General features: G+C 34.7%; 1 protein-coding gene across 6 annotated transcripts in view; it reads right to left on the minus strand.

Moving 5' to 3' along the window:
• The window catches only part of Prpf18 (pre-mRNA processing factor 18), an 87,247-nt gene that overhangs the window by 30,310 nt on the left and 33,899 nt on the right, over positions 1-23,038 (minus strand). Inside the window, exons 1-5 of one of the 6 annotated variants that reach the window (XM_021732423.3) lie at positions 12,943-13,158; positions 7,566-7,643; positions 7,425-7,451; positions 4,607-4,711; positions 940-1,053 (exon numbers count right to left, since the gene is read on the minus strand). In XM_021732423.3, coding sequence (XP_021588098.1) covers positions 940-1,053; positions 4,607-4,711; positions 7,425-7,451; positions 7,566-7,643; positions 12,943-13,008 — 390 coding nt within the window. In that variant the 5' untranslated portion in view covers positions 13,009-13,158. Of the gene's footprint in view, positions 1-939; positions 1,054-4,606; positions 4,712-7,424; positions 7,452-7,565; positions 7,644-12,942; positions 13,160-19,296; positions 19,388-23,038 lie in introns of those variants that run through there. The other 5 variants (XM_040276947.2, XM_078023515.1, XM_078023517.1 and 2 more) reach the window with 5 other exon arrangements.

Here is a 23,038-nt window from a genome sequence, read left to right on the forward strand (position 1 = left end):
TTTAAACTGCTCAGCAAAGACATCATTGAGAGATTAAAACAAGATACAGACTAGGAGAATAGTCACAAAATTTATAAGTATACAAATAACTCCCAAATGCAAAAGATAATCCAATTTAACAATGAATATGACTAATACTACAGAAAGTCTATGAAGGATGTCTATGAAAAAGTAGAGATTCATCATCTTAGTAAATAGGGAAATATGAATAAAATCACAATGAGATACTACTACACATACAAGAGAATGGTTAAAATTAAAAAGACTAACAATACCATAGGATGATATTTAGAAATGTCTGGCATTTCTTACTTAAGCATGTATCTATTTTTATTATTTAGCAATTCCACTTCTAGGTATTTCCCAAAGAAACAAAACATATTTACTCAAGAGAAAAAATAATAGGCTCAAATATGATACAGATATCAATGTTCACAGCAGTTTTATTTATTATAGCCCAAAGCTCAAAACAAACTATAGTACATTTATATAACTGAATATCACTGGGCAATGGAAAGGAAATCAGTGAATTCTGCAATAGCATGGGAGAAGCTAAAAAATGTTTCACTGAGCAAGATAAACCAGATATACACTGAGGCTAGCCATATGAGACACCAGACCAAGTCAAATAAATAAAGGTGACAGAATTCAAAAGGTGGCTTCCTGGAAGTGGAGGAGAGATATGGGGATTGGCTATGAAGGGGCACTGGAGAACTTTCTGAGGTGATAGAAATATTCTATATCATGATAAGGGTAGGGTTATATACTTGTATTTGTCAAAATGCACTAAACTATATGCAAGTTACATACATTTTTATGAAAGTAAACAGCATCAGAAGCAACTGTATTTTTCAATTTTTTACATATAGTAACACAATTAGTCAAACTCCAAACTATTCTAGACAGTTGTATTTTTCTAACTTTATTCTGACTTCTTACCTTATTAACTTCTGGTGTGAGGATCTCTATTTTTCTTAAACGTTGAAAAGCATCATAATCAGTTTCTCCAAATAGTCTAATTGGTTCTCCTCTTTCTCTTAACCTTCTGATAACCTATAAATAAACAAAAGCCTAGTAATTCATTTAATTTGTCAAACAGGGGAAAAAAACCAAATACCTCAAAACAATTTACATATTTTACCTTAAAATTGAAATCAGTGTTTAATAAAATGAATTGAATTATTTAAGTACATATTTCTGAGTGAAAAATAAAATATTTTAATCATCTGTCTACACTAAAAAAAGATGTCGGTGAATGAAAGAGAAAATACCTTAGTTAAAAGTCTATTTTGACTCATTGTCATGGCTAAAAATATTTTATTACTGAATAGCTCCTAGAAAGTGGTCTGACATGCAAATCTATAATTCAAACCTAAAGCAAGCCCCAAATATAGACCACTCATTTTTCTGCAAGACACACACACTCCTTACTTATAAGAACATAAGAGAAGGGATACAGTTTTGGTCCTCAATTTACATAACTGTGTCTCAGTCCTCTTTTTAAAAACATCAAAAGACAATAGTAATACCCTCTGCCAACATGTATTTTAGGTGATCAAACATCTGTTTTGAAATGTAGATGTAAAAAGTAAGTTGTATTTGTTTTTCCTTAATCTTCCATGAACAGATATGCTGTGCTATCATCACACTTTTTGAACAACAGTCCTCTGCTGGCCTGTTGCAGGTAGGATAATCTGTGCAGTAAGACACACAGAAAAAACACTAAAGATAGGAGGGAAGAATGGCAGTTCTACAGAGAATAAAACTTGGAGTCAAACAATGACTCCATAATCATAGCAAAGAGGATGCACCGTAATACTATAGTAAAATTCAAGGAGAGAAAATGAGAGATGACTAAAAGGGGCACATACAGGACTTTGGAAGTACAGACTCATACTCGATTTCATGACTTGGGTAATGTAATTATCCATTATATTACATCTATGTTTTATATGCTCTTTGTGTACATTATGTTTCATTTAAAAAAGGAGAAAGAAAAATGTAATTAAGAAAATAACTGATAAAAGAAAACTGATAATTGAAAAATTGATAAAAAAAAAAAACACTGCCATCAAGAACTTAACCTGGGAACATAAACAGTAAAATACACCTAGAAACCACTAAAAGGACTTCCTTGTATTAACTGAGGTTTGGGATTAAAACAGAAATTTAAGAGGTCATCTAATGCCAATCAAAGCAGGGAAAGAAAAAAAAAAAACCCTCAAAAATGTCCTTGTCAGATCCATGAGAATAATCATATCTCTTCATGAAATATCCCACCCCAGGGCTGGGGTTGTGGCTCAGTGGTAGAGCGTTTGCCTACCAGTGTGAGCATTCGATCTCAGTGCCATAAATAAATAAAATAGATAGATAGATAGATAGATATAGATAGATAAAATGAAGGTCCATCAACATCTTTAAAAAAAAAGAAAGAAATATCCCACCCCAATTTCAAGACAGATATGCATTGCTTTTGAAAACTGAAATCTGCATCCTCAAACTTCTTCCCATTGCCTAAGTTTTATTTTAAGAAACCACAGAGAATATTCAATATTTCTCCAAAATTCAATGGATATTTTAAAAATATATTTACTAATTCTTCTCTTTTTTTTAAAGAGAGAGAGAGAGAGAGAGAGAGAGAGAGAGAGAGAGAGAGAATTTTAATATTTATTTTTTAGTTTTTGGCAGACACAACATCTTTTTTGTATTGGTGCTGAGGATCGAACCCAGGCCGCACGTATGCCAGGCGAGTGCGCTACCGCTTGAGCCACATCCCCAGCCCACTAATTCTTCTCTTTAAGCTAACTATTCCAAATTCCTTTACTTATTTTCACTTGGTGACTTCTACAGTTAGTCATCATTCCTATGAAGGTTTCCTTCTGTGTAACGCCCACTATAAAAATATGGAATAAGGAACTAACAACCTCAACTCAAATGTATTAGTGAGAGGCACAATACCCACCCTCTGATCTATGTGCCACACTCTGTACTAATATTGAGCCCTACCCACAATCAGACACTCATAAAACATGGACAGACTGCTGACACAAAGATTAAAGATTAAAGATGATTGACCAACTGAGTCAATCACAAATTTAAATAACCTAAATAGAAAAAAAAAGAGAATTTGAGCTAGTTATTACTTTAAAACACTGTAAAACTGAGGGCTATTAATGAACCAAGTTATGAGAATTATGCAATATTTTTCTAAATATCAATTTACATGGATAATTCTCATCTGTGTGGGATTACATGACAGTGATTTTGCCTAAAGGAAAGGTAATAAACTATCTGAATTCAAGATAGTGTGAGAATTCCATTATTCTAATTTGTTAAATAAACTTGCATACAAAAAAAAATTTTTTGACACAGACACGAAAAGGGATATCAGCTACATGAGAAGTTAAGACAGGAGGATCCCAAGTTCAAAGCCAATTAGCAACACTCCTAAGCAAATTAGTGATACTGCGTCTCAAAATAAAAAATAAAAAAGGACTGGGGATGTAGCTCACCTGGACTTAACTTCCAGTATCCACCACCAACACAAAAAAAAGAAAAAAAAATAGGGAATCAGAAAGTCTCAGTAACTTGCCCAAAGTAAAAACTTTCATATATAGTATGTACACACAAAAGCACACATACAACAGTCTTCAAAATACATTTTTAAGTGAAAAGAGCGAGGCACACAAGCATATAAATAATCTCACTTGTGTGAAAGGGAAGAAAAAGTGTACAATTGCATACTGATGACTGTGTAAGTGAATGACTCTAGCAGAACTGAGAACAGATTGGAGGGGGGGTATGAAAGATAGAAGATAGGAAGAAGAAAAGACATTTTTGTTTTATACCTTCTCTATAGTTGAATTCTTTAAATCACACAAATATCTCTATTCTGTAAGTAAAGTAATAGTTGCTATTGACCAGGATATGGGCAAACACTACAGGTAAAATATAAATACTGGCATAACACATCTAACATCTAAAAAACTATTTGATAAACATGTATTTAAAAAAATCTTAAAATACAGTCTTTGCCTCAGAAACAAATCATGCTTCCAGAAACTTTTCCAAAGGAAATAATCACACATTATTATGCTTGCAATGATGTCTGTACAAGAATGTTCATTTCAGTATTATTTATAATAGGGAAATGCTGAAGCAATCTAAAATGACAATTAAGAAAGAAATTGTTTTAAAAATATTTTTGTGCAAGCACACAATGGGAAATTACAAAGCCGTTAAAAATTGTAGAAATCACTGTATTTTAACCTGGAAAGATGTACCAGTAAGTAAGGGCAGTTAGCAATTAATAAAGTAATTTAGACAAAAAAATAATTTAAGTATAATTATTTAGAAAACATGAATTCAGTTATAACTTAGTAAGTATGTTTAATGTGTTTATCATTCAAAGTTTATGATACGCTCTTTAAAAAAAGTAAGAATACTATTAAGAAAAGAAGCAGAGGTTAATTTACAATCTAATGAAGAAAACTGTCTTGTACAGGACTTTTAGGTCAGTAAGTCATCTTATATGAGAAATAATGACACACAACTCATGTAAACATGTGGAAAAAAATGTTCCCATAAAATACTCATATAAACTTACCTCTTGCCTAGAAAGAGTCATGGGTAATTTTTCCTCTGCCAATTCAAGTTCTAATACTGGATTTGATGAAGTTAATGGTTTCTGGTCCTCCTCTTTTGGCTGTATCTATATTAAGAGCCAAAAGAGATGAAATTTAGTTTTTAAAACACAGCTAACCATTTATAATTCCATCACCTTAGCTATTCATGGACATTAAATAAGTTTCAGTACTGAAGGTTTTCTAAGTGTTTCTCTGAGGAAAGAAGTCATAATAAATGTACATGCTTTTAAGAGCTTATCAAACAAATCCATGTCAGGAACACAAGTAGAAAGCATGCACACGGGAGACAGCATTCTTAGTATAAAAAACTAACATAACCATAATGATTTGCAAAATCAAAACTCATGTTGCTGAAATTTACATTCTTCAAATTCTAAAAAAAAGTACTTTTTTCTTTGTAACAATCAATTTGCTTCACCTTTGAGAAAAGTGTCCTTCAGAGTTACCTGATTGTTGCTTAGCTTTAAAATAAAGACTAAAGAGAACTACTTTCCAATAGAAACTATGAAGCTTCAAGCTCTAGCTTTTTCCTATTTTGCCTTTTGAATGGTATTATTCCAACTGCAGAGAAATCACTATTGGACATGTAGAAAAATTCCCAAGGTGATGCAGAACTGATCCACAAACTGAGCTAAATTCTTGTAGAAAAACAATGAAAAATGGCACTATTCTATACATGCCATCCAAGGAAAGAGTGACATTCTTGTTCATATGAACCTGAAGGGGAATGGGGTAGGACTCTCACATTTTTTTCAAATATACTGCCCAAATCACTGAGAAAACTGAGTTAAGCAATTTAGAAGCCCCACTGTGTGGTCTGTTGAAACACGGTTTCCTATCTAACCAGAAGACAAATCTAAAACACTGACTGTAGGAAAATCTACAATACTGAAAGGGGGAGTAAGATTCAAAGGACCATAAAAGCAAATCAACATCAATTATTATTAATTATTAAGAAAGAAACTCAATTTAAAAAAGCTCTAATGGTAAAAAATTATGTAATAGCCAGGCACAGTGGCACACACATATAATCCCAGTGGCTTGGGAGGCTGAGACAGGAAGATTGCGAGTTCAAAGCCAGCCTCAGCAATGGTGAGGCACTAAGCAACTAAGCGAGACCCTGTCTCTACATAAAATACAATACAGAGCTGGTGCTGGGGCTCAGTGATCAAAAGCCCCTGAGTTCAATCCCCAGTACCCCCCACAAAAATTTTTTTTAATTATGTAATAAATGATCTTGTAGTTTATGGCTAAAGGCTGGACTCATCCTAGTTGATACTGAGGTAAAAGACTAAACTTTCATATTTTCACAAGACAAATCAGGACCAAGCCTTAAAAAAATTGTAATTAGTTTCTATAAAGGGAAAAAAAGCAATGGATACTATATCGTCACTACTACCAAGAAGGAGCTATTAAAAATATCTTCAAAAACAAAAATCTATGATTTCTTCTTAAGCATATCAATAGGTGTTTTTCAAAACCCTCAGGACTAAAAGCATTTTAAATTATATAATGGCCATTTATAGCTCTGGGGAAAAGAGCTAAGACATTTTGTCAGCTAGACTCAAAGTTACAACTAATATCTTTACAGTATTTATTTCACTTCAGCGCTTGCTTTCTTCAATGTAAGCAAAAAAGCCCTCCCACAGCACTGAGAAAATCTATGCAAAGCAAAAACTGCCACTTTCTTAATTTTTTTCCTACCTTATCAAGAAGTTAAAAAAGTTCAAATTTAGAGATCTGGGAACTGAGAAATCATCTTTCTCAATTGGATACAATAATTATTTACACAGAACTTATCTTAATTTCCTAAACTAGAAGTAAATCAGTATGTTTATAGGAAATGATCAAGATGCAAATATAAGCTTTTATATATAAAAAGCCTTTAAAAATATTAACTATATTTTTCTTTAATACGTGCCTTTCCAACCTTACAAAATAAAGCCAAATGCATATACATAACATTTTCATTCCTCATGCTTCCTTCTGGAAAGGCTATGCCTTATAAACTAATTTCTAGAACCTTCCCTATTACATGCACAAGAGTATTATTTTATATTGAGGTTTCATGAGCAAAAAGTTGATTCAAATAGTATTTTGATAGAATCTCTTAATTGTTGAGTTAAAATTATTAAACAAGATATAGAGTTATAAAAAAATAACTTAAACCCGATTTCTCCACCTCATAAGCATTAACCCATCCCAATAAAACCCCCAGCACATTATCAACAGGTAATCTGAAAATAGTTTCAGTCATGCTTCCAAAACATACAAAAAAAGCCTTTCAGACAACTCATTTGTTTCTAAACAATATTTCAAAGTTACATTTTCTATTCAATAAACTAAACAGTATCTGAAATGTTATAACTTATTACAATAAAAGCATATACATATACATGGTGCTATATTTCAGGCAGAGTTACTAAGGGCCCAAAAGGAATTATTAACAATGCAAACATAATCAATGGCTGAAAATATGCAGGAGAAAGCAGGGGAAATGCCACTGCTAATATCACTGTTGCTGAAGGAATAAAATGAACTGGACTCTTCTGAGATACAGTTTTATTGGGAGAGGTGAGGGAGAGAAGTGGTGGTGGAAAGGAAAATAAGGCAGCATCAGATCCAGGACTTAATTTTTAAAAAAAGGTCAAGCTTTGATCTCAAGCCACTTCATGCTGTCCACAAAAAGCCAAACCATTCCGAGCCAAAAGTCATGCATATATTTTCCTAAATTCAAGAATTTTTTTTTAAAAGCAAAACAAAAACAAAAACTCATACCTCTCCAGATGGCTTCTCACTTATAGGCTAATGTGTAACATTGATAAATTGAACAGAGATCAATAATTTTGTCATTTAACAATAGCTATATAAATTTAAACGCAGAAATTTACAATTTAATATAAAAGCTCACATTCATACCTTGTAGCCGCATCTTTCAAAATATGCCTCCTCCTCTTTTTTCACAAGTTCACTACGTCTGAAATATTTTTTATTTTCCTATCAAAGAAAAAAATAAGTTAATAATAAATCCTTGAGCAAAATTTCATATTCCACAGTTATCAAGTGCTTTTAGAAAACTTTTAAAAATATTCTTCAGTTGCTCAAGAATTTGAAAGTACTTTTTGGTTCTCAATATGATCACATTGAGTCCCTGAAACATGCTACTTCTCTGGATATTGATATGTGATGAATATTTAAACTTTTCATGCATTGTCATTTTAATAAGTGTGTACAACAGCATAGAAATCAATAATACTTTCCAAATGTTCCATTTTAAAATTTAATTTTCTAAAATATTTTATAATATTTGCTAAAATATTACAAAATATTTGCTAAGATAAATATAAATTCAAAGATAATGTATACAAATGGATTCATTATTAATCACAGAAAATGGTATGTTTTAATTATTTTCACTTAACAGAAACAAACACTAATTATGGCATATATATACCATATATATATATATATATATATATATATATATATATATATATATAATTTTGACTGGGGATATGTTAATATGAATTTGATACAGCTTAAGGAATCTATTTTAATTTTGTTAGATGTGATCATATTTTGGTGATATAAAAATATGTCTAATTTTTAGAGTTACAAGTACTAGGGGAAGGGTATACAAGTTCATTATACAATTCAATTTTTGTGAAAGTTTAAATAAAATAAAGTTTACAAGTTCATTCATTAACTCAATAAACACCAACACACTTACCTACCATACACCAAGCACACCCCCTTCAGACACAAAGATGAAGATGTTACTGTGGCAAGGAATAGATGACATCATCTAATTATCAAACTACCATGACAAAAATGTGAGCAAATGATATTAATCCCCTTTTAGAGATGAGAAAGTTGAGAATTAGGAAAGGTTATAACATTTCAAGAACTTAAAAGATCTGATGAGTAACAGAGCCAGGACTAGAACTCTGGTCCTTAAATCCTTTGTACTTATCTAGTTTTCCTAGCTAATTAGTCCCTCTAAAAATTCAGTATTTTAGATTGTTCCTTTTAACTATGTAGTATGTAAATATTACATTCCAAATAGGTAAGCTGGCAAACACCTATTAGCATCCTTTCAGGAAGAGTTGATATATCTATATAAGAAATAAAAGGAATGCCAAGGCCAGAGCCCAAGTCCAATTATGTTACCTCTGACTATCATGTCTCCATTCCATTGAATACCCCTAACAAAAGCTTAAGACTAGAATGTCTCAAAATGTCATCCATAGACCCCTACCTGCTGCTTTTCAAAGATTCTTGCACTTTGTCTGAGTTGTACTTTCTAGATTATAAAACTAAAGATTCACAAGTCTAAAGTGCACACACCTTCCTACCACATCACCTGAAATGTCTGTCTTCACTAAACAAGGTTATCAAATGTCAAAAATAATATGCAAACAACATGAATTTAGAATTACCATCCCTCCAATTATGTTAAAATCATGTTTATATAAATGGATACAAATATTAACAAAAGCCTTGTAAAAGCCAGGTGCGGTGGTGCATACCTATAATCCCAGAGGCTTGGGAGGCTAAGGCAGGAGCCTCAGCAACTTAGCAAGGCCCTAAGCAACTCAGTGAGACCCTGTCTCTAAATAAAATATAAAAAAGGGCTGAGGGGGCTGGGGTTGTGGCTCAGTGGTGGAGCACTCGCCTAGCATGGGTGAGGTCCTGGGTTCGATTCTCAGCACCACATAAAAATAAAGGCATTGTGTTGTGTCCATCTACACCTAACAAATAAACTTTAAAAATAAAATAAAATTTAAAAATAGAGGTATTTTGTCCAACTACAACTAAAAAAAAGGTGGGGGGGGCTGAGGCTGTGGCTCAGTGGTTAAGTGCCCCTGGGTTCAATATCCTGTACCAAAAAAAAAAAAAAAACCTCTGCAAAAAGGCAAAAGGCACTAGGATTTACAACTATAGAGCCTAATACCCAATGCAAAACAGTATGTGTGAGATCACAAACCATGAGGCAAGTCAACATCTTGTTAGCGTGAAACAAACCTTAAGAGTCTGAAGTAATACATCAAACAGGAGGGCATACAATTTAAAGAGACACAATGCTTCTCAAAGTGAAAGAATCATAAAGTGTTAGAAAATCCTATAAGCCATGCAATGTATTTTTTCAGTGATGTCAGTGAAAAATCTTGAGAAAATAAAAAATAAAACAAGTTCAAGAAAAGAAGACAACCAAGCAGAGAACAAACCAAATGATTCTGCTTACATAAAATTCTAGAAAAATGTAATCTACCTGAAGTAACCAATAGCAGGTCAGTGGCTGCCTGTGACAGAATGCAGGGAAAGACAAGGAGGAGGGATTATGAAGAGGCATAAAAAGACCTTTGGGTGAGATTGGTATGTTCACTCTCTTCATTCTGCAGACAGTTTCGCTGAACACAGGTCAAAACTCAACTGTACACTCTACATACAGTGTGGGTTGAGGGTGTAACTCTGTGGTATAGAGCTTGCGTAGCATGCACAAGGACCTGAATTGGACCTCCAGCATCCCATCCAAAACAAAAACAAAACCCAGGACATATAGTGTTTAGTATGCCAAAGCTTAAAAAATAAATAAAATTCCACAAATAAGAAGAATTATAAGAATGATGGGCAACAGTGAGAAAGGGGCTGAGGGAGGGTAAGAAAACGGAGAGAAGGAAGAGAATAACAACCAGTAGTGGTGGTGATATTATTTATATTATCTGACTTTAAGACTTATCAGGATGCTACAGTGATCACAGAGAGTGGCACAGGCATAAGGATCAGCAAACATGTCACTGGAAAAGAACACAGCACCCAGAATGAAGCCACACTTACACAACTGTCTGATTTTTGATAAAGATACTACAACTATACAAAGGGAAAAATACTTTCAGTAAATAGTGAACTGGATATCCATAAGAAAATCAGCAAACTACAACCCCTATTCTGCAACATACAAAAAAAAAACTGATGCGAATTTTTAGAAACTCCTAGTTTTTTTATAAAAGATAAACTATAAACTTTTAGAAGATGATATAAGGAGATAGTTTTACAATTTACTCTTTGAGTATTTGGAGGTGGAATGGTGGGAGGATATCATTAGGTGTAAGTTTAATTCTCAAAAAACTGCCAAATGGTTTTCCAACTGATTATATTATTTTAAATTCCCAGACAAGTCACAGAAAATGATAAGCCAACATATTGGAGAGCCTGGAGTGGTGGCATACATCTATAGTTCCAGAACTCTGGAAGCTGAGGTGCAAGGATCATTTAAGCCTAGGGGTTTGAGACCAGTCTGGGCAACAGAATAATACTACATTTCAAAAAGACCCAAACAAACCAACAAACAAACTGGCAAATTGGGATCTATCAAAACTAAAAGATAGTTTTTATGATCAAAAGATAGTTAGGGACAGGCACAGTAGAGCACAACTGTAATCCTAGCGGCTTGGGAGGCTGAGGCAGGAGGATCAAGAGTTCAAAGCCAGCCTCAGAAAAAGCAAGGTGCTAAACAACTCAGTGAGAACTTGTCTTAAAATTTAAAAAATATAAAATTAGGGCTGAAGATGTGGCTCAGTGATAGAGTGACCCTCAGTTCAATCCCCAGTACCACTCCCCCCCAAAATAGTCTATTTACTCTGTTGACATCTGCACTGTAGGGGAAAAGCATGGTGAAGCTGGCCACAGCCTTAGAAATAATCAAGGCAGTGGCACAAAACTTTTGTATTTGGAGGGAGCCAGTTTTACTTCTGAATCTCCTTGATGAAGTACAAGTTGAACATCTCTTATTTAAATGCTTGAAAGTGTTTTGGATTTCAGATTTTTTTGAATTCTGGAATATTTGCACATACATAACAAGGTATCTTGGGGATGGAACCCAAATTTAAACACAAAATTCACATATGTTTTATACACACTTCACACATAAAACCTGAAGGTAATTTTATATGATGTTTTTAGCGTGCCTATGCTTTGAAAATTCCACTGAGGTCAAGTGTGGAATTTTCCTCTTGTGGCATAATGTCTGCGCTCAAAAAGTGTTGGATTCTGGAGGATTTCAGATTTAGGATTAAGAATGCTCAACCTACAGCAAAATTTTTAATTTTACTAGGCATTAATCCTTGACTTTTTTTCACATCCTGTATGACAAAACAAAGTATACAAAAATAATTTTTCCTTTTTACCGAAGTATGATGGTTATCTGGTGGAAAAGCAATCAAACAATCAAGCTGTAAACTAAATGAGTGTTCTTCTTCTTAATACCATTTTGTCATACACAAATACTGACAAACCATAATTATCCAGACTTGAATATTTGTCAGACAACTTCCTAAAACTTAACACCAGGAACCCATCACTTTAAGAAAAAAAAACTAGTAGTATTTGTTGGCTGTGATGAAATTCCAGCTTTCAAGCAAAAATTAAAAGTGTGGAGGACTTGGGCCTGCCATCATGAGCTTGACGGTTTCCTAGTGCTTAAAGAAACCACATTAGATCAGCAGATATTAAATAATACAACTTTTATGCTGTATAATGAAATGTGTCAAGTTTCTCAATTTTACTTTTAAAATTTGGTAAATACTAATAGATATGATACATCAACAAAAGCTGGCATCCTCAATAACTTAAAGAGTATGAAGAGGTCCTGAGACCAAAAGCTTTGAAAACTGGTGACCTAATTACTGTTATGCAATAAAGGAAAGGAGAACAATTTAAGGAGGTTCCTAAATTAGGTGTTCTTTCTCCTTTTTTTAGTACCTCTCCAAAAAAATCTTAGCTTTCCATTCCATGAAGAGCAGACCCATAAACTTTGTACGTGTTGGGGAAGAGGAAAGATGGGGAAACAAAAAGATTGAGTTTAATAGGAAGGAACGTTCGAAGATGGGATCTGTCCTTCCTGTTTCAGCAGGGCACAAACCCTTAAACGACAGAAGTCAACTCTCGGAACTGAGGTAGATCCACAGAGTATCGACAGATGGGAGTGGGTTAGAGCGGGTTGTTTACTTAAGTAAACTGCTGGGGGAAAGAAGGCAGGAAAAAAGGGGAAAGTCGAAACAACAGCAACAACAACAACAAAAAAACCACCTTGAGTTTTCCTGCAATTCTCACACTTCCATCCATGAAGATTCCCCAGAAAGGGACCCAAGGATGAATCTAGAAAGGGCCTTCCGGGACAGAGGCAGGACTGTCGCCCAGCCCCATGTCTGCCCTAAATGCTCGCACCGCGGCATCCCCTGACACACAAATACACCATTCTTCGACCCTCAGTCCCCACAACCACAAGGACCCTTACCACCAACAGGTTTCTCTCTTCCACCAGCTGCCGCTTCCGGGAAATCTCTGATCTCAAAATGTCCATCTCGCTGCTCGGGGTTAAGCTCCAGATCCCCTCTCCACCCCCTGGGACCTAACCTCAGACTGCCCGCCGCCGTACACTCACTACAAACAACCCAAACTACCGGAGGACAACAGACGGGGTCTGCTTCCGGCGGAAGCTGGAACAAGAGAGAGGAGGGTAAAAGCGCCGGAGATGCTTGTTAGTGAAGCGGCTTTTGAACAGCGCCGCCTGGCGGCACCCTCCAGAAGCGCGCTCGCAATCCCCGCTGTGAAAATGGACTGAAAACCAAGCCTTCTGAAGAGTGAGGAGGTAGTAGGCCGCATCTTGTACGTTTGTACCTGCTGGTTAGGTCAAAAAGCCTACTAGAACACATCAGTTATGTTAAGATGCCATCTTTACTAGAAGTTCTTATTAGTGTTCCCCAAGTTACTGGCTTGCCAAGGTTAATGTAGGAGTGAGAAAAACCTGAATAATACTAGCTTATAGGTGTTGAGTTAAAGGGTGGTTAAATGTCCTGTGGAGTTAAACATCTTCATCTAGAGTATTTCTCTACTTCCTCAACTCTACATTCCATTAATAGCTTGATAATATTATTCAACATCTACCTTAAGCTAACAGATCATCTTTTTCTGTCATGCATTCAGCAATCAAGATTTTTTTTGTCTTTTTTTCCAACATTTTTATTGGCTCATTATAATACATAATGATGGGATTTTGTTGTTACATATTCGTATGTGCACACACTATAACAATATAATTTGGCCACTATCACTCCCCAGCCCTTTACCCCCTCCCTCAATACTATTATCTACTCCTGGTCTCTTTCCTCTACTGATCGCCCTTTGACTTTCATGTGATCTGCCTCCACCTTTTTTTTTTTCCTTTTTCCTCTCTAGCTTTTGCAGAGGAGAGAAAACATATAATCCTTGACCTTCTAGTTCCATCCATTTTCCTGCAAATGACATGATTTTATTTTTCTTTATGATTGACTTAAACCCTATTGTGTAAATAAATTTTCTTTATTCATTCATCTACTCGTGGACATCTAGGCTGGTTCCATAGTTTGGATACTGTAAATTGTGCTACTTGGTATAAACGTGGGTAGGCATCAAATATGGAGGAGTGGTACAGTTGGGTCATATGATGGTTCCATACCTAGGCTTTTTATATTTTTATATATATAAGCATATATATTTATATATATATAAAAGCATATATATTGTGGGAGGTGGAGAGGCTTGTGTGGGTGAGAGGCTTGTGGAAGCCGGTGGTGGCAGTTGGGCTCTGAGGGTTTTATCCTGAGGAGCTGTTTTGCTTGGCTTTTATAGTTCTATAGTTTTATAGTTCTAAAAATAAAGTTAGTTTCCTTTGACAAGTGGCTCCTGAATTGTGCCCAGCCAGACTGCGGCATTTGGTGGCCCGTACGGGAATCGAACCCGCGACCTTGGCGTCATCAGCACCAAATATATATATGCTTTTATTTTATTTTATTTATTTTTCATATGGTGCTGAGGATAGAACCCAGCACCACGCATGAGCTAGATAAGGGCTGTACCACTGAGCCACAACCCCAGCCCCATACCTAGTCTTTTGCGGAATCTTCGTGCTGATTTCCATACTGTTTGTACTCATTTATGGTGTCACGAGCAGGGTAAAAGTGTTCTTTTCTCTCCACATTGTCTCCAGCATTTATTATTGCTTATATTCTTGATGATTGCCATTCAAACTGGAGTGAGATGAAATCTCAGTGTAGTTTTAATTTGCATTTCTCTAATTGTTAATAATGTTGAACTTTTTTCCATATATTTGTTGTACATTTATATTTCTTCTTTAAGAAGTGCCTGTTTAATTAATTTCCCTATTTATTCATTAGGTTATTTGATTTTTTGGTGTAAAGTGTTTTGAGTTCTTTATATATTCTGAATATTAATTATCTGTCACAAGAGTTGCTAGCAAAGATTTTCTCTGATTCTTATAAATTCTCTTGTCACATTCCTAATTCCTTTGATATGCAGAAGCTTTTTACTTTGATTAAATTAACCCTTTCATTAACTCTTGGCATTATTTCCTGAGTTTTAGGAGTTTTACTGAAAAAGTTTTTGCCTGTGCCTATTATGCTAGATTGTTAACCTAACGTTTGCTTCTAGAAGTGGCATAGTTTCTGGTCTAATTCCTAGGTCTTTGATCTATTTTAAGTTGATTTTTGTGCAGGGTACATTAGGGTCTAGTTTCATCCTTCGATATAAGGCTAACTAGTGTTCCAAGCACCATTTATTAAAATTCTGTCTTTTAAAAAAATTTAAAAGGCTATCTTTTCTCCAAGGTATGCTTTTGGAAACTTTCTTAAAGATTAGAACACTGTAGATGTGTGGGCTTATCTCAGTGTCTTCTATTCTATACCATTGGGCTGGTCTGTTATGCCAGTACTATGCAGTTTTTGTTACTATAATTCTATAATATAATTTGAAGTCAGGTATTGTGATACCTCCAGCATTGCTTTTTGACTTAGATTTGCTTTGTCTATTCTGGGTCTTTTATTTTTCAAAATAAATTTTAGGACTTTTTTTTTTGCTAGTTCTATGAAGAATGACATTTGACATTTGTGTTTTGATAGGGACTGAATTAAATCTGTATATTGCTTTTGGTAGTATCATGCCATTTTAACAATATTAATTCAACCTATGTATTAACACGGGAGGTAATTCCATCTTCTTGTGTCTTCTTCAATTTCTTTCTTCACTGTTTTCAGTTTTCATTGGAGAAGTCTTTCACCTCCTTGGTTAGATTTATTCATATATATATATATATTTTAAAATCTTTTAGTTGTAGTTGGACACAGTACCTTTATTATATATATTTACTTTTATGTGGTGCTGAGGATTGAACCCAGGCCCTCACACATGCTAGGTAAGGGCTCTACCACTGAGCCACAACCTCAGCCCCTCCTAGATATATTTTTTTAGTTTATTGTGAATACAATTGCTTTCCTGATTTCTTTTTCAGCAGATTCACTATTGGTATATAGGAAAGATGCTGATTTTTGTATGCTGATTTTGTAACCTGATGTTTTGACAAATTTGTTTATTAACTCTAGCAGTCTTTTGGTGGAGTTTTTTTGGATCTTCTAAGTATAGGATCATATCATCTGCAGACAGTGATAATTTAATTTCTTCCTTTTCTATTTTATTTACTCTGACTAGAATTTCTAGCAGTATATTAAATAGGAGTGGTGAGAATGGACATCCTTGTCTTGTTAAAGGAATTGCTTTCATTTTCCCCCATTTACTATGAAGTTGGCTTTGGGTTTTTCATATATGATGTTAAAGTAGGTTCCTTCTATCCCCAGTTTCTTCAGTGCTTTTATCATGAATGGGTGCTGAATTTTGCCAAAGTATTCTCTGCATCTATTGAGATGACTAAGTGATTTTGTCCTTAACTCTATTTATGTGATCAGTTACATTTATTAATTTGCAAACGTTAAAACATTCTTGCATCTCTGGAATAAAACCAACTTGGTAAAGATGTACAATCTTCTTAATATGTTGTTGAATATGATTTATTAATATTTTGTTAAATATTTTTGCATCTAAGTTCATCAGGGATATTGGTCTTTAGTTCTCTTTCCTTGATGTGTCCTCATCTGGTTTTGTTATGAGTGTGATACTGGCTTCATAGGATGAATTTGGAAGTGTCCCATCCCTTTCCACTTCATGGAATAATTTGAGGAGTACTGGCAACAGTTCTTCTTTAAAGGTCTGGTAGAATTCGGCTAAGAATCCAACTGGCTCTGGGCTTTTCTTTATTGCAAGGATTTTTATTACTGCTTCTGTCTCATTATAAGTTATTGATCTGTGTAGGTTTTCTGTGTCCTCTTGATTCAATTTTGGCAGATCATTGAAGAATTCCTAGACTCAAATGAGAATAGTGACACAACATACCAGAACCTCTGGAACACCATGAAGGCAGTTCTAAGAGTAATGTCTATAGCTATAAGTACCTACATAAAATCTGAATCCTCCATAAACAACCTAATAAGCATGTCAAAGCCCTTTAAAAGAGGAACAAAAACAGATGAGGACACATCAAGGCAGATCATGTCTCTAGAAATGTATGCATTTCTTCTAGATTTTCCAGTTTATTGGAGAATAGGTTTTCAAAATAGTCCCTAACGATCCACTGAATTTCTGTGATGCCTGTAGTGATTTCTCCTTTTTCATCTCAATTTTATTAATTTGAGTCTTCTTTTGCTCTCGGTTAGTTTGGCTAAAGGATATTGTTCATCTTTTCAAAGAGACAGCTCATTGTTTCATTGACCCTTTGTATTATGTTTTTACTCTCAAGTTCATTGATTTCAGCTCTGATATTCCTTCCTTCCTTCCTTCTACTGGTTTGCAAATGGTTTATTCCTCTTTTAAAGGGCTTTGACATGCTTATTAGATTGTTTATGGAGGATTCAGATTTTATGTAGGCACTTACAGCTATAGACATTACTCTTAGAACTGCCTTCATGGTGTTCCAGAGGTTCTGGTATGTTGTGTCACTATTCTCATTTGAGTCTAGGAATTCTTCAATTTCTCCCTCAATTTACTTTCTCGTCCATTCATCACTCAGACGTGTATTGTTCAATCTCTCTGTGTTTATATAGTTTCTGCAGTGTTTTATTGTGTTGATTTCTAATTTCCTTCCATTATTATCTGTAAGATACAAGGAATTATGTCAAATAAGATTTTCAATGACATGATCAGATATGTAGTCAGAAAAAAGTTAAATCCAATTCAAGAAGAAAAATTAAATTGAGGAGAAAAAAATACATGTCAGAGAATTTGTTTTCGTTTTTATTTTGAGGCAGAGTCTCACTATGTTGCCTAGACTGGTTTTCAACTCTTGAGCTCAAGCAGTTCTCCCACCTCAGCCTTCTGAGGGCTGAGACTGCAGTGTGTTGGACAGTTTTTTTAAAAAACCTAAAAACCATTTATAATGCATTTATTTTTAGTTTTATGCCATGGAAGTGTTTCTTTAAATTTTTAGACCTGGCACAGTGGCACACACCTGTAATCCCAGTGATTTGGGAGGCTGAGGCGGGAGGATCTCAAGTTCAAAGCCAGCCTCAGCAACTCAGTGAGGCCCTAACCAACTCAGTGAGACCCTGTCTCAAAATAAAAATAAAAAAGGGCTGGGGCAAAAATTAAAAAGGGCTGGGTTTGTAGCTCAGTGGTTAAACCCCCTTGGGGTTCAATCCACAGTAAAATAAAACTTTTTTAATTGTCACAATTGAACAATATTTGACATGCTAGTTTTCCCCATTCTAAAATAAAGGAAATATTATTCTGTTCAGTCAATTGATAATAGGAAGGATGGTTTATCAAAATAAAAATAACAGAGAATTGTTCATTTCAATTTAGGAAGGTGTGTTTGTGTGTGAATTATTTCATCTAAAAGATAGCTGGCTTTTGCCAGAAATAAACCAACATAGGAAGTTAATTCACTTTTTTTGTGTGTAGTGCTGGGGATTGAACCCAGAGCCTTGTGCAGGCAAGGCAATCACTCTACCAACTGAGCTATATCCCCAGCCCATTTAATTCACTTTTTGACCCAAGATGCTCTGCTGATTTTTACAGCTTTTGAACGCTTAAGATATTTTACAAAGAAAAATCCCTGATTTAAACATGGTAACATTTTTGCATGGATATCTGTCTTTTGGGTCATTTAGAACTTAATAAGCAAATAATTTATTAGTATTCCCCTGATTTAGAGATTAGAGATTTAAAACACAAACGCCTGAAGTGTTGACACAGATGATTGTTGCAGTAAAGGAAGTTTACAGAGAGCCCCCAAGGACTAGCTGTCCAGTTTAGAGACTCTCAGTGTAAACAGAGAGGGCACTAGCTCCTTTTGAATTTCAGACTTTTATTGATTTTGATGTTTATGCAAACAGGGTTAAGCCTTAAATCATGATTAAGCCCTGAGACCAAAGAGTGACAGAGAGAAACACTTGAAGGAGCAAACTGGGGAGCAAACCTCACAGAACAGAAGGGGAGAAAGAGAGCCAGGTGAGCTTAGATTAACACTGCAAAAACAATCAAAACTCCCTCTGAAAGAATGTATTTATTTAAAAAATATGGATTCCCATTTCATCATAATTGTAATTTAAACAGTGAAATAATGTCAATTATGACAATTAATTTAAAGAGTGAAAGGTCCTAAATATGGAAAGGGAGAAATAAATTATAGTTATACATACATGGATAACATGGAACCACACAAAAACATATACTCAAAGATAGGGGAATGCTATGAAGTAATGCTTACTTTAAAAAGTAGAATAATGAGGGCTGGGGGTATAGCTCAGTGGGAGAGTGCTTGCCTGCCACATGGAAGATCCAAGGCCTGATCCCCAGCACTGAAAAAAAAAAAAAAAAAAAGGTAGAAAATTGAAACCATAAATGTAGCATACAATTTCTGTTTTATAACAAACAGAAAAAATGATTAAAAGAAACATGCCAGAGTCATTACTCAGGCAGTAGAATAACGACTGATGATTCTTACTGTCTTCTTTACATCTGGATTTAGTAAAAATTACATAATTTTGGCGGGGGGAGGGGTGATCCAGTTATCTGTCATTTTCTGTTTTATTTAATTATTTGAAATTATTTATAGGTTTTCCTAGCATATCCACTTTTGAAATTACATAGTAAATTTTAAATAATGCCTGTAAAAGAAAGCAAAGGATTAGAATATTTTTAAAATCTTTATAATTACCTAATCCAATTTTTGGATGTCTTATATGAGTTATGTACTACATTAGATTCTGTGACTTAAACCAAATGTCAAAATACAGCTCCTACCATGAGGAGGTCATCAGCAAGCTTGGAAATCGAGAAATATATCCTGAAAAGTTAAATTATGTTAGATATACATGATTTAATAGTGTATCTGAGGCTATAATACTCACAGAAATTAGAAAACAGTCATCTTCTAAAAGAAGAAATACTAGAAATCAATATACAATTGATGAGATTATTCCTCTGTAGGAGAAATACACCCTCAGAAATTATTTGTCATTTCTGGGGACTGGAGGAAAATATAAAGTTAATCAGGATGGTCGACCTGTATTTGTTTTGTTGCTATCCTAAAGGATAAAACATAACTTCTAAAAAAAGAAAGGAAGAAAAAAATAAAAGGCAAGCTATATAACCTAATGTAGTGGCTCTCAACCTTTAGCATACCTCTGAATAACCTGCAGAACTTTTTGAAACATAGACTGCTGGTCTCCATCTCCAGAATGTCTCATTCAGTGGAGTTGGAGTGGGGCCCAAAATTTTGTTTTTTTGAACAAATTCCCACATGAGGCAGATGCTGCTGATCCAGGACTACACTTACACAATATTTTGTCATTTCTCTGGGGAGAAAGAGCAGGTGAGTCAGAAACACATTCTGTGTAGTCTTGAAAGACCAAGCAGAGGAGGGAGTGGTGTCGGTGTGCCTGCAGCACTGTCATGGGCACCTCTTAGGGTGCCCTCCAGTCACAGTGGGGATGCTTCTGGGGATCTCTTTGTGGGAAGTAGGCAGACTCCCTCTGGATCAACCACAATTGCTTTGTACAGCTCAGTCATAGGCAGATAACTCAGCCAGTCTGAGACAGAACCCCTTCTTTAAAACTCTGAAGTTAGGGGCTGGGATTGTGGGCTCAGCGGTAGAGTGTTCACCTAGCGTGTGTGAGGTGCTGGTTCGAGCCCCAGCACCACATGAAAATAAATAAATTAAATAAAGGTATTAAAAACATATATTTTTTAAAAAATCTGAAGTTAGTAGAGGCAGCAGATTAGGGGAGGGAGGAGGGAAGAAAAAGGGAAGTTATAGGGGGAATGAGATTGATCAAATTGTTATGTGAATGCATGAATAAGGCACAATGAATCCATATTCATTAGTGGACTCAGTATTATATCTAATAATAATGCACCAATAAAAAATAAAGTAAAAAATTAAAAGTTCATAGATTTAAAAAAAAAGAAACTTAAATCGAGTTCATCTTTCCAACACACAGGAAATATAAATGTGAATTTTAGAGTGGTAGATAGCCATTTTAGTGTTATACTGAAGCAGGCTGGTCCACACTGACCCACAAGGAATGAATGTTAAATTTTCAAATATTTTGTGAATCAGTTGTTAAGCCATTAATAAACATTAAATAAGTTATTTAAAATAAATGGTGCTAAAGCAAAGGTAATAAGTACACAGAACCTACTACCTATTAATTATTTTTCTACTGTGTATGTTCTTGGGGTTTTTTTATGTCAGTTGTATCTTCATGGTGGATATGCTATATAATGGTGTGTTTCTGTATAACTCTTAACAATTCCATGCTTAAGGACATCACATTGGTGGCTTGAAATCAGAAATGGTGACTATTAGTCAGTTTTCTCCAGAGAATCAGAACCATGAGGATATATATAGGTATACAGAAGCTTCTCAACTTACAACAATGTTATGTTCTGATAAGCCTACCGTAAGTTGAAAATATTGTAAGTTAAAGATACATTTACTACACCTAACCAGTGGAACATGCTAGCTCAGCAGCACAGTGCACTGCAAAAAAATTGATTCTTGTTCCCCTCACAATCAAGTAACTGACTGCTGCTGCCCAGAGGATCTTAGCACACATATCACTATCCTACAGAAAAGACAGAAATTAAAAACTCCAAGTTTGGTTTCTACTGAGTGCTTTTTACTTTTGCATCATTTAAAAAAATGGTAAGTCTAATCATGAGTTGGGAACTGTCTACATAAAATATTTATATGGAGAATTGGCTCACACAACTATAGAAGTTTGGATGTCCCACAGCCTGCCATCTGCAAGCTAGAAAACTGGAAAAGATGGTAGTGTAATTCAATCCAAAGTCCTAAGAAAGGAGTGGGAAAGAGAAGGGGGATGCTGGTATAAGGCTTAGAGTCCAAAGACCTGAGAAACAGGAGCTCCAGTGTCCAAGGACACAAGAGACTCAAGAAAAGCTCACAAACCTACCTGACAATAATGTATAACCAGTTATCTGGGAATCCCCTAGGCTAGTCAGGTTGACAAATAAAATTAACCATCACAGTGTGGGTATCACAGAAATTGGCAAACTCTACAAATCAAGGCTTAATCTAACATTTTATTGATTATCTCAGCTTTAAATTTTTGTGAAGAAAATATTAATAATACAGAGCAGGGTTTCTCAATCTTGGGCCAGGTAAGTTTATGCTGTGGGAAGGATGTCTTGGTGCTCCACTTAATAGATCAATTGTACCACTTCCCTAGTTGTGGCAATCCAAAATGTCACTGGATATTGCCAGTGTTCCCTGAGGAGTAAAATCTCAAAATAAGATGAAGAAATGTGGTGTCTGTAGCCATTACTTAGTAAGTAATGAAAGACATTGAAGAAATATTCTTTTAGTATTTGAAAACTATTATTTGATTCAATAGTCTCTAACATCATTGACAAATGAAGTTCTGATATGCATCTTCATTGTTCCACTTTTGTCTTATTCATTAATTTAAGCATAAATATAAGCTAGCATTCATGTCAGACCTGGGCTTGTTTATCAATTGAAAATCTTAGATTAGCTCAGGATACAAGAGTTCTGTAAAAATCAATGAAAGTATTCTGTGAGAATCAATTATATATATGGAATTTACAATAAAGAGTACCATATAGTTATTATTTATAAATTGTGTCCTCCACAAAATTATATATGTAATATATTCTTTTTTCACAGAAAGCAAGTTTATAAACATTTATCAGCTTAGCTGTGGCCACTATCCACTTCCCATATTGGTTGGTTACTAGAAAACTGTTCTAGTAACTCAAAGAGAGTTTTAGTATCAACAAAGAAGAGTAAAACAGGTTTGCAGGAAGAAACATGAATGACAGACAATGAAGAACAATCCATGGAGTCCCCTAGATTCCCAATTCTCTAGTTCTTCCTGGAGTATTACTTACATTGTTGTTTCAAAAAACATTTCTTTTTTTTTAAGATCCCGCCCTTTTTACATTTTTTTTAGAGAGAGAGA

The sequence above is a fragment of the Ictidomys tridecemlineatus genome, chromosome 10 (genome assembly GCF_052094955.1).
Source record: "Ictidomys tridecemlineatus isolate mIctTri1 chromosome 10, mIctTri1.hap1, whole genome shotgun sequence".
NCBI classification, from domain to species: Eukaryota; Metazoa; Chordata; class Mammalia; order Rodentia; family Sciuridae; genus Ictidomys; species Ictidomys tridecemlineatus.